At 50.3% G+C, this 11,373-nt stretch overlaps 3 protein-coding genes across 6 annotated transcripts in view; all 3 read left to right on the top strand.

Annotated features, from left to right (window-relative positions):
• Positions 1-1,084, top strand: part of LOC114039329 (arachidonate 12-lipoxygenase, 12S-type-like) — a 28,666-nt gene extending 27,582 nt beyond the window's left edge. Inside the window, exon 16 of the transcript XR_003568661.1 lies at positions 1,031-1,084. The gene's annotated coding sequence lies outside the window, so the exon portion shown is untranslated. The remainder of the gene's footprint in view (positions 1-1,030) is intronic.
• A 504-nt stretch (positions 1,085-1,588) lies between these two features.
• On the top strand, positions 1,589-3,309 carry RNASEK (ribonuclease K). Its single transcript, XM_027857238.1, is given in 4 exon segments — positions 1,589-1,784; positions 1,786-1,800; positions 2,611-2,690; positions 2,863-3,309. Coding segments are annotated over 4 exon segments (300 nt in total). The 5' UTR covers positions 1,589-1,721; the 3' UTR covers positions 3,005-3,309.
• A 208-nt stretch (positions 3,310-3,517) lies between these two features.
• On the top strand, positions 3,518-6,975 carry CUNH17orf49 (chromosome unknown C17orf49 homolog). 4 transcript variants are annotated; one of them, XM_027857234.1, is made up of 6 exons: positions 3,523-3,785; positions 4,334-4,428; positions 5,067-5,168; positions 5,931-6,121; positions 6,337-6,441; positions 6,743-6,975. In XM_027857234.1, the coding sequence occupies exons 1-6, from the start codon at positions 3,765-3,767 to the stop codon at positions 6,805-6,807; spliced, it is 579 nt and encodes a 192-aa protein (XP_027713035.1). In that variant the 5' UTR covers positions 3,523-3,764; the 3' UTR covers positions 6,808-6,975. The 4 variants fall into 4 exon arrangements, with proteins under 4 accessions (XP_027713038.1, XP_027713035.1, XP_027713037.1 ...); XM_027857235.1 differs by having other exon boundaries at positions 3,526-3,785; positions 6,747-6,975; XM_027857237.1 differs by lacking the exon at positions 6,337-6,441 and having other exon boundaries at positions 3,518-3,785.
• Positions 6,976-11,373: the final 4,398 nt, after the last annotated feature.

Here is an 11,373-nt window from a genome sequence, read left to right on the forward strand (position 1 = left end):
CAGATATTATTATCCCTATTTTACACATGGGTACACAGACTCAGAGGCTAAATAACTTACCCTGTCCTACATCACCCAGTTAGTATCAGAGGTGACTTGAACCCAAGACCTGGGTTCCAAATCAACCTTGCTTTTTCCACTGCCCCATGCTGACTCTCCAATGACAACCACTAAACTTTTTAGTTTGCTCACACAGAAGCTCTTCCAACCTAATCCTTTAATAACTTATAATGCTTCAAGGCTTATAAGGTGTTTTCTTCGTAACTACCCTGTATGATAGGAAGTATAAATAGTATTATCATCATTGACAGATGAGAAAACTGAGACTCATAAAGGTGGATCAAATTATCCAAAATCACACAGTAAAGGATCAACAGAACCTGGTCTACTGATTACCTGTCCAGCCCTCTTTCCACTACAACTACATTTGTCTTTCTCTGTACCAGTTTCAAGTCTGTTCTACTTTTCTGTAAGTTTATGAGCCAGAATTGAATATAGTATTCCAGGTATGAGTACATGATGGTTTTGTACGAAGGAAAGTGTAGGGTAGAGGAAAGAATATTCAATTTAGAGACCTGGATTCAAATTCTGAACCTGACATTAAATTACATTACGAATCTGACATCTGTTACAATGGACAAAACACAACCTCCCTGGGCCTAAATTTCCTTTCCCGCAAAAAAGGGGGTTGGATTATATGGCTCTCATAGCTTTAAAGCACAGAGTGTATGGCTTTCTCTCTTTGACTTCAATTGCTTTTCTTATAGCTCCTAGCTTCTTGTTTGGATCTCAGAAGTACAATGACTCTAGGGGCTTGGGGCTTAATTTTGAGAAATGGTGTGAAGATGCTCTTCCTAGTCGCAGTTAACGAAAAAGAAGGAACAAAGGATCTTTCCCTCTGGATATCTCAATCCCTGGTTCTTCCTATACCACCACCACTCCCCCCCACCCCCCACCCCCCGCCCTCGCACTGAAATTTCAGAAGGCCTACTTGGCATACCTGAAAACATATATGTTATCATCCCCATAGGACAACCAGGCCTTATGCTACATCACTTCCAAAGCCAAAGGTGGAAATGGGTCTCATTCCGCTCCCCTCATAAGATGCACCGCCAGACTACATCCCCCTCCACGACACTTGGGCAAGGCCTTCCCCTGCATTTTCTCATTAAGTGATAAAACGAAATTAGGCCAATATCCAAAAAAGGCGCCTCGAATCCACGGAAGCACTCACTGTTCGCTAGACTGGAGAGGTCGGCAGGCGCACCTTCGGAATCACGTGACTTTGAAGTTGTTCAATCACGTGAGGAGCCCCACTTCTTGTTTCGTCCTCCCTCGGACCGTACCATATTCATGGGGGGGAGAGAGGAGGGACAGATTCGTATTTTCCCCCGGACCCAGTAAATTAGGACTTTGTAGGAGCTGAAGTGCTGCAGATCTCATCCTCAGCATTCTTACTTTACGATGTTTCTCCCTGCCCTCCCAATCTCTAGGAATAGCCGGTCTCCGGCGCTCTAAGTCTGCTTACTACCCCCCTCTCCGCCCTCTGGTCCCGCCCCTTGCCCCTGCTCCGGTCCCTCCCGGCTCGCGCTCCGCCCTCTCCCCTGGGGAGCTCCCACCTCCATTCCGGCTTCGCTTAGGTACCTCGGTCCAGGATTCGGTTTCCTGGGACCTGCGCTACGCTCCAGCTCCTGCACTGTCCGTCCCGGCCTGGGATCGCCATGGCTTCCCTCTTGTGTTGTGGGCCCAAGCTGGCCGCCTGCGGCATCGTCCTTAGCGCCTGGGGGGGTGATCATGTTGGTGAGGAGGCGGAGGGAGGGCGCGACGGAATTGGGAGAATCTCTAGGACCGGGCGCGCGGAATTCTGTGGCATCGAGGCAGTGAATGATTGAAACCCTTTTGGGGTGGGACCTGAGAGCGTTTTCGAGGAATCGGGGGAGCTGACTCGGGGGAGAAGGAAGGGGGAGGGGGATGAGAATTTGGGGAACTAGAGGAGGAAGGGGTGAAGTCAGACAACAGTATTAAGCATCTACATGCCTGCCAACTGCTAAGCGCTGGGGATATCAAGAACAGCAAACCACAGACTCTGCTCTCAAGGAGCTCAGTCTAACGAGATGAAGTCGAGGTTAGGAAGAGTGAAAGGGCTGGGGAGCTTGAGGAACAAGAGCTGATTAAGGAAAGGGAGATTCTGAATCTGATGAAGGAGAAATCTGGGGTACGGTTTCCCCCAATTCGTCCCTGGCCTCCGGAATGGGGTAGAAAGGCAAAGGAGGAAGTCTATCCCGTGACAGTGACGCCCCCTTGGAGAGAGAGAAGGGCGACGTGGGTGGCATCTGTTGCTGGAACTCTAGATGGGGCCTGTCCTTTTTGAGTTGGGGTGGGGGTGGGTGGAGGGAAGGTGGTCTCAGTTTCACTCGAATGACATCCCCAATTAGGCGGCTGATTCTGGTTTAATCTGAACACATCCCTAGGTACAGCCAGATCTGAGAGCTTGGTGTTATTATGGCAACGAGAGGGTGGAAGGGCAGGTCAAGGTTGATTCGAGTGGAGTGACCGGGGAACCTAGATTTCTGGTTTCACCCACACCGTATCCACATATTCTTTCCCCAGGTCCTTCTTGGAATTTTCTTCAATGTCCATTCTGCTGTGCTAATTGAGGATGTACCTTTAACTGAGAGTGATTTTACTGAGTGAGTTGTAGGGAATGGGAGGGATTTCCCAGGGCCGGAGGCTGGAGACTTAGGCCCCCCCAGAGCTTGGAGAGTTGGCAGAGAACAGAGAGGGCTGGACTTCAAGTACTCTGGGGACAGTGAGGACTTGGGAGGCCAAGCAGCTGTCTTCACCCTTACTTTCATCTTTCAGGAGTGGTCCTCAGAAAATCTATGAACTTTATGAACAAGTGAGCTACAACTGCTTCATTGCTGCTGGTCTTTATCTCCTCCTTGGAGGCTTCTCATTCTGCCAAGTCCGGCTCAACAAGCGCAAGGAATACATGGTCCGTTAGGACACTCCATTCCACTCCCAAGGATCTGGGGGTCCCCCTAACCCACCCCATGCCTCTTATTTAAATTCCCTTCTCTCAACCTTCCCCTTCCTTCTTGGGGTCCCTCCATTTCTTTCACCGTAGGCGCTGAGGGTGTTGCTGGCTGCTCTCTGGAGAATGGGTCGGGAAGTGGGGAAGAGAAAAGCTTCAGTTACCCATTTTGCTCGGTTGTTTTACCCCTGTTTTGTGGGGGTGGCTCTGCCTTCTCCTTTCTAGCCCCTGGGCTGTCTCTGCTAGTAACAATAAAGCGAAGGTGTTCTCTGCGGCCTCGGTGTGAGTTTGTGCTTGTAGCCCCTTCCTTCTCTAACGCCGGGGGCGCCTGTAGAGTGGGAGGGAGGGCAGGAAACCCCCGGCGCTTGGGGGGGGGGGTGTCTAGGAAGGTGGGGCGTGGAAAGAAAGCAAACCCGGAGGGTCACTAGCCAGAAGCGGAAGTGTCCCGGCGCCTCGCCGGAAGCTGAGTGAGCTCCGCCTACCAACCCCGGTAGTAGGGACGAACTCCTGTGCCCGCCGCCTTCCCTTCGTGCCCCGTGGACTGAGCGTTCCCTCCGACTGATGGTGCGGGGGCGGAGCGCGAGCGCGGCGGACTCCAGGGGCCGGTGAGAAGCAGCTCGCTGAACAGAGGGGCGGGACTTGCGCGGCCGTTCGTTGGCTGGGCTGCGCCCGTTCTTTGCTCGCGCGGCAGCTGCTGCAGCTGCGTCCCCGGGAGCTGGCGTCCAGGGCCATGACGTCAGCTTCCACCAAGGTGCGCGCTCCTCCCCCATCCCGAGACCCAGAGAGCCAGGGTAGCCCGGGAGAGGGAGGCCAGGAGGACCCCCGCCCCCCGCCCCGAGGATAACGCCTCTCACCGGACTTGGAGAAAGGAATCTCGGGTGTAGCTTCTTCCCAAGAGAAGGGCTCCTTTCCTACCCACCCCCCAGCCTAGCTCTCTCCCACCTATTCCAAGGAAAGGATAGACCCCGGATTCTCCCCCCATCCCAGGGGAAGGGAGAATTGGGGACCCTCTGGATAGTGCTTTCTCTGGAATGGAAAGGGAGGTTGCGCGTCCCTGGTTATTTCACTTTTCAAGCAGGGGGGAGAATGGAGAACTCCAGGTTCATCTCTCACCTGGTGGGGAGAATGGACACCCTTATTTAATGCTTCCCCTAGAGTGGGAGTGAATTTTCTAGTATTACACTCCTCCCAAGGTAGAACCATGCCCCAGTAAAGTGCCCCTTACGGGGTGAGCCTGTGTCCTGGGCATTGTACCCCATAGTCCTCTAGTGGTTGGATCCATCACCTGCCATCCTCCAGGTTGGGGAGATCTTCTCCGCTGCTGGTGCTGCCTTCACAAAGCTTGGTGAACTGACTATGCAGCTGCATCCAGTATCGGACTCCTCCCCTGCCGGGTAGGTTTGAACTGGGAGGAGAAGAGCGGAGCTGGATCCCACTGCCCCCAGCCCGGGGAGGAGGGAGGATCAGGCACACGTTGCCCTAGGCGAGGGAAGGGACAGACGCTCTCCACCGCCACAATTCACTGACCCCTGGTTCTCAAATTAGTGCCCTTGTCCTTCACTATGGGGTTAGCTCTTGGCTTACAAAGTGTATGGTCTCTGTAGACCACCGCCTATGTGACCTTGAGCATGTTGTTTAAAGTTTCTGTGCCTGTTCCTTCATTGGTAAAGGCACAAGTCTGTGGGCTGTTAGAAGAGTCAAGTGAAATTTGTATAACTGCTTTGTAAGCTTTACCATCCTGTACAATATCAAAGTATTACTTAAGTATTCCAGGCAGGCTCTTTGTATGTTAGGGGCCAGATCATATTTAAGTAGTTTTTTCATACCTAGGGTTAAGGGGGGTAGATCAGGGGGTTTATTCAGGGTAGTTAAAATTGTTTCTGTGAGATGCCCAGAGACACTAAGGGTTTGTGAAAGGAGGAAAGGGGCTCAGTGGTTTTGGAACTAAGAATCCAGAGCATGTGGTGTGTAAGGTGACTTCACCCCTCCTTCCCCTACTCCACTTCCCCATCCCCCTCTCCCCTCCTGACAGTGCCAAGTGGACAGACACCGAGATAGAGATGCTGAGGGCTGCGGTGAAACGATTTGGGGACGATCTTAATCGCATCAGCTGTGTCATCAAGGACCGGACTGTGTGAGGGAGGGTGGTTAGACAGGGAATGGGGGGGTGGGGGGGGTGGACAGCTTATCCTCCCACCCTTTCTTTCTCCCCTTGTACTACCTTTCCTGCTGTCTCTGGTCATTTTGGTAGGATGCCCCTGGGAACTGGATATAAACAATATGAGGATTACTACAGTTGAAGTAGGGATTGTTAAAATATTTTGGTAGGGTCTCCTAGGTTACTTCTGAAAGTAGTTTGCTTAGGATCTCCTAGGGTGCTTACAAAAAGTGTGCTTATTATAGGAACCCTCCTAGCCAGTTGCTTATAGGAACACTTAGGGGATTCTTTGTGTTGGGTATTTGGGCTTATTTCCCACCTAGGGTCGGATTCCCACTTAGCAGATGGGTATTTATGGTGGATCTTTATAAGCCAGTGTCCATACCCTCCTGCCTGCCCTCCCCTCCCTCCTCCCAATCCACTCCAGTCAAATGATTCCCACTCTGGAGTTTCCTGGCATCCCAAACAGAGAAGCATGAAACCCCCTCCCTTACTTTGTTCAGACATTTTACTTCTAAATTTCCTAACCCTTTCCCCCTAAGCAGTCCAAACACTTGGAAAAGTCAAAAGTAATCCCTTCTTATTAGAAGATTAGGAATTTCTGAGCTAGAGTTTCCTAGACCACAGATTAGATTCCCCTGAGTTTCCTAATATCTCATTCCCCATGTACCCTCTTTTTCATGATATCCCTTTGACACCCTTCCCCCTTTTCCCTTATCCTCTGTGTCTCCTCCTTAGTGCTCAAATAAAGTCTACAGTGAAACGAAAGGTATATGAAGACTCTGGTCTCCCTCTTCCAACTGAATCACCCAAGAAGGGGCCCAAGAAGGGAGCATCTAGTGTCCTGGTTCCTGCCCTACCTGTACCCCCGCCCACTGGGTCTAGTGTTCCTGAAACTGGGGGTCCTCCCCCGAAGAAGCAGAAGGCTGGTGAGGGCCATGGAGTGGTTTTTGTAGGGGAGTGCTAAGGAAAAAGCTAAGCTCAGAGGCCAAACAAGTAAACTTGGAAATGAGACCAAAAGGGAGCAGTCTCCTCCCTCAGCCTGTGGGGGAAGAGTGAGAGGAGGAGCTGGGAGGAGGGGGAGCTGGGGTCGGGAAGGTCTGGGGAAATTGCGGGGGGGACCGAGTTGATGCCTCCCTCTCAGATGTGACGCTGAGCGCCCTGAATGACTCAGATGCCAACAGTGACGTAGTGGACATTGAGGGGTTAGGGGAGGCACCCCCAGCCAAGAAACTCAACTTCGACCAGGGTAGGAGTCCTTCCCCTTCCCACACTAGTGTAGGGTTGGGATTTGGGGGAGAAGGTTCTTATACCCTGGGGAGAGGGAACTTTGTGGGGGTGGGGAAATATGGTATAATAAAAAAGGAGTGGATTGGAGTCACTTGACTGCTTGAGTAGGGGCTTTGTGGTCAAGTCACTTCCTTTCTCTTCTCTAAAATGAAGGGGTTGCATCAGATGTTCTGTACATTTTGTGACAGGTAGGCATTTCCTTGGAGGGTGGGTTTAGGGCTCTCTCTTTCTCTCTCTCCTCATTTCATTTCTTGTTCCAGACAGCCTGAAACTAGACTCTGGACTTCTCATGACCTCTGCTGATCCTCCTTTGCTCTCCCGATGACCTTCCCTTTTCTGACCCATGACCCTTTTTTTGTGGACCTGAGTGGAAATCTGGAAAAAGGAAAGCTGGAGGAAAATAAATATCTGCCCTGTAGACTGTGTGTGAACTCATGCCCTCTGCCCACAATGGACATTTTTTTACAAAATCAAATAAAAACTTCACGCTTAATTTGGTGGCTTTGTCTCTATTTCATCAGAGAACAAAGGGTATTCCTTCAGCATTCAGAGAGGAAAGGGTCTTCTCCCCACAGCTGCTCTAGCCACCCTGTCTGGAGCAGCACTCTCAATACTGGCATGGCTTTCCCTCAGGTGCCAATATTTCTGTGCTGCTAAAGCCAGAGGGGCCCAAGGTGGTGGTAGGAGTAGGAGTGGAGAACAGAGTTGCGGACAGAAGACTTCATTAGTTGGAGTAGGACTTTTCCCTGAATGCTTAGGATTTGTCCCATAATTCGTGTCGGGGTACTCTGTGTGTTCAAAGTCTCCCTAAAAGTGACCCCTAGGATTTTCCCTGGTAAAGAACCCCTATGTTTTTATGGGGTCTCTCCATTCTGTTTGTCATACATCCCCTAGGGTCTCCAGCGTGTCCAAGGTATCCTGCTCCAGGGTCCAGGCTGTGGTGATTTCGATGCCTTCCCTACCCTCGCTCTAACACCACAGTGTGGTTTGGACTTGACCACAACACTGAACAAACCACAGTGTGCTGCTGGGGCGGAGGCAGGACGGGATTTGGGGTAGGGCGCTGTGGAGAAACAAAAGGGTAGTAGACAAGTCGATGCAGGGAAAAACTAAAAACATAAGGCTGGTCAGTGGAAAAACGGGAACCGGGCTTGTTGAAAAGAGTTTAGGAGATGCAGTGGCAGTGGGAGGGAGGGAGGTATACAGATAGGTGGACGAGATTCTCAGAGAGAATCTGACAAAGAATAGATGGGACCATCTTCCCTTCCTAGAGAAGCCAGCCCAAGACTTGGTTAGGTAGAATCAGGTGGTATATATGAGGCAGTGGCCAATTGGAATGGGGGCTGGGGAACGGACAACCCCACCTTACTCAGCCCCTACACACACACAAAGATATCTACACGCAGTCCTCCAAAGGTAGAAAAATAAATACAAAGACAGCCAAAGACAGCCAGAGAAAGGCTGACAGGTAGTGAAAGCCAGTTCTAGATATGGATGGGGCTGGGCCTCAGTTGGGGATTTGAGGTCAGAAAACTACTTGGGACCCTGGCTTGGCACAAAATGTTGAGGGAGCGGAGGGAAGGGCAGGAGTTTGGAGGGGTGGGGGTCCAAGTAGGCAAAGGCCTAGAGAGAAGCTACTTTTGGCATTCCCACCTACCTCTATCCCTGCTCCTCAGCTCCATTATGGGTCTTGTTAGGGACCCATATGTCCTTTTCTACATACTCACCCTCATATTGGTCCCATCAACCACACTTAAATCCCCAAGGGGAAGCCACGTTGAACATACAAACATTCCCCCTTTTCCTCACCCATGCTCCTCCCCAGCCTCCAGGCCCTTCCTCCTGACACGTCCTCTGTCCTCCCACGTCCTCCCATCTTGTCTAGGACACTAGAGGTAATGGGGATGCAATCTTTTTTTTAATCTATATGTGGATCTGTTACATACATAAACCCAAAGCCAAGAACAAAAACCATTCTTCAGAAAAATAAAAAGTACTTTGCAGATATATATTAAAAAAAAAAAAACACCAACCCCCTTCTTAATTTACTAAAAAAAAAAATCCCAGAAACCAAAAAGAACAAAGATGGTGTAAACAGTTTTTCAGGTTTTGGAGGAATCCAGGCACCCTCTCCTAAACCTCTCCACTCTCAACACTCTAAGAGCTCTTGATTTCACCTATATTACCCCTCAAACCTAAGAACCCCTTAAAAAATCCTAATTTTTAATCATCAGGAGAATTACTTAAAAATTAGAGATGGAGGCCAATGGAAGAGGCCAGGAGGTGTAAAAATCCTTCGGTCTCCACTTTCAGCTTTTCGGTGATGTGTGCTATGAATTTTGGGGTTCAAGAAGTAACCTCAAACCTGTCACCCTATCTTCAAAGTCCATACCCCAAATCCACCCATTCCCCCCAACTTCCCCCATTTTGCCCCCAAACAGGGGATACCTCCCTGCCCCCTCTCCACTTACCTCAGCTATTCCCCCCTGGTTCCTGGTCCCCCCTCATTTCTGAAGGGAGCCGATTTGGAAGCATATTCCCCAAGTTAGGGGCCCAGGAGAGAGGAGACACCCCAAGTCGTATCTTCGGCCTTCTCTTTCTCCTGGCTGACTTAAGGAATGGGGAGTGCCTTAAGATGGGAGGAACCCCCCCTAAGAGGGTTTAGGAGTGGGGTTTCCCCACTCCAAGTTAGAATTGGGGACACCCTCCCCCCTCCCAATCCATCCGTCTCCAACTTGGGTGGGAGAGGCAACAGAAATGCCCAAGTCAGATTACACCAACACTACATTCCTCACCCACCCTAGAGGGGTCCAGGGCTCCCCAAAAAATCCAAAAAAAATTGAGGGTCGAGGGGGGACCACCCTTGATCAGCTCCCCAAATCTGGGACACTCAGGTACCCCCGTTTCTCCAGGAAAATTCTTCCTTTTGCTTGCCTCCCGCCCGCCCTGCTCTGTCCTGATGCCAATTTTGGAAGTCACTCTCTCCCTCCTCCTCCCGGGTGCCCCAGCCCGCCCCCCTCCCCCTCCAAGGCTGAGATGCCTGACACCTGGGTTCCTGGTCAAGGGTCCTTCCCAAGGACCTGGGGGACAAGGGACCCAGTTCATTTCCCCTACCCCCTGGGAAGCTGAGAAGCCCGGTTTCCCCCTCCCCTCCCCCCCGGCTGGGTCCCTGTGGTGGTTTAAAGAAGCTTGGAGGACTGGAATCTGCCATTGCAGTTGTACAGCCAGGTTTTTTTTTTTTTTGTTGTTGTTGTTTTTGGGTTTTTTGTTTTGTTTTGTTTTTAGTATAAGGTTTTTTGGGGGATTGGGGTACGGGGGAAGGAGAGACAGAAAGAATGCTTGGGTCCCTTAGCTTCCCCCCCCCCCCCCCCGATCTTGTTCTCTTTGGGAACCTATCCTTCAATCTAACTCCCTCCAATTTCCTGTGTGCTTCTGGTAATCCCAACGGATTACCAACCTGGTATGGGGTGTGGGGGGGCGGGGTGGAGGTGGGGGGTTGGTAGTTCTTGTTCAGGCATCAAATTTCAAATCCCCACCCATACTATACTGCCCTAGAAACCATCTTTGGCTTCTGAACCCCACAGCTACAGTGGCTCTTTGTTAGGAGGGTCTAGCAATAATTTGAGTCCCTCAGACACATGTATCCCATAATTAACTGAAAAATGGCCCTAAATCACCACATCAAAATATGACAAGAGCCCTTAAACCCATACTCTCAGTCCCTGGAACCTCTCTCCCCCCCCATAAAGTACTGCCAAAATTAAACCCTAAAAACTGATAGCTGGATTCTGATACTTTCCCCAAATCCTCCCTCAAACTATGTAAATATGAACCCAGTTAACTGCTTCGCACCCAAATTGCCTCTCTCATCTTAAATTCTCTGCAGATTCCCAATTCCCAGGCCTTAAGCTTCCGTTCCTGGAACCCACCAACATTCTAAAATACTTGTTAACAGCCTCCAAACATGCCTCCTTGCCCTAAATCAGAGAGTAAGCCTCTAGCCTGGGCTTGTGTTCCTCCTTGGCAAGTTCCAAATCTCTCTCAAACCCAAGGGGCTTCTCAAAACCTGTTTCTGCTCCCAATCAATCATAGTTAACTTCCAAATGATGCCAGAGCCCCCGTTTTGTTTCCCCACAGAACTAGAGGACAGACAGTGACTCTTCCCCACCAAGAGTAGAAAGGGGACTTGGAAAGAACCTACTCCCCACCCACCCCTTCATCCACACACCTCCTTCCTATGTTCTTTTCTTTCTCCCTGACCCCCTGACCCACTCTGGGATCCTTTACTGTGTCTTTCCAATTTTCCAGTCTCCACTTTCAAATCAGGCCATAAACTATAAATTAATGATGCTTACTTAAGATCTCTAAGGGACTGAATAATAGATAATTAGTATGACTAATTACTAAGAGAATCCTACACATATCCCGAAACCTAGAAACATCTTTCCGAACATCTCGTCCAGCCTGTTGGGTCTACCTTCCTCCTCCAGCCAACGTATCCCCAAGCTTGCCAAGTCAAGAAAGAAACCCAAGCTCTCAAATTTATTAAGCCTCTACTAAGTGCTGACTGGGGCTTAAGCCCTGGTGATACAAAGGAGGTAGAGAATAGTCCTAATTCTCAAGAAGCAGGAAGCCTTATGGGGGATACTATGCTATGTACAAACAAGATATTGATGGGATAAATTGGGGATAATCAAGAGACGCAATCTCTCCCCTCCCCCCTTCTTCAAGTTCCAATCCCCATCTCTGCTGGTGAAGTGGTAGGAGGATGGGGTACAGCTGGGGACTGAGAAAAAGACTGGTCCAGGTTGCTTTCCAGGTTTAATCCTTGCCAAGGGCTCTAAGACTCCCTTTAAGGTCCAGTCACCTCCTGGACGTGTCTGGGACGGCG

Source organism: Vombatus ursinus, unplaced genomic scaffold, assembly GCF_900497805.2.
Source record: "Vombatus ursinus unplaced genomic scaffold, bare-nosed wombat genome assembly UNPS02011916.1, whole genome shotgun sequence".
Taxonomy (NCBI): domain Eukaryota; kingdom Metazoa; phylum Chordata; class Mammalia; order Diprotodontia; family Vombatidae; genus Vombatus; species Vombatus ursinus.

What these genes read in the sequence shown, in the direction of transcription:
- CUNH17orf49 (XM_027857234.1), top strand. Translation starts at nt 3,765, where the DNA reads ATGACGTCAGCTTCCACCAAG. An exon ending in GTCATCAAGGACCGGACTGT is followed by an intron (nt 5,169 to 5,930) that starts GTGAGGGAGGGT and finishes TCTCCTCCTTAG; the next exon opens with TGCTCAAATAAAGTCTACAG. An exon ending in GAAACTCAACTTCGACCAGG is followed by an intron (nt 6,442 to 6,742) that starts GTAGGAGTCCTT and finishes TTCTTGTTCCAG; the next exon opens with ACAGCCTGAAACTAGACTCT.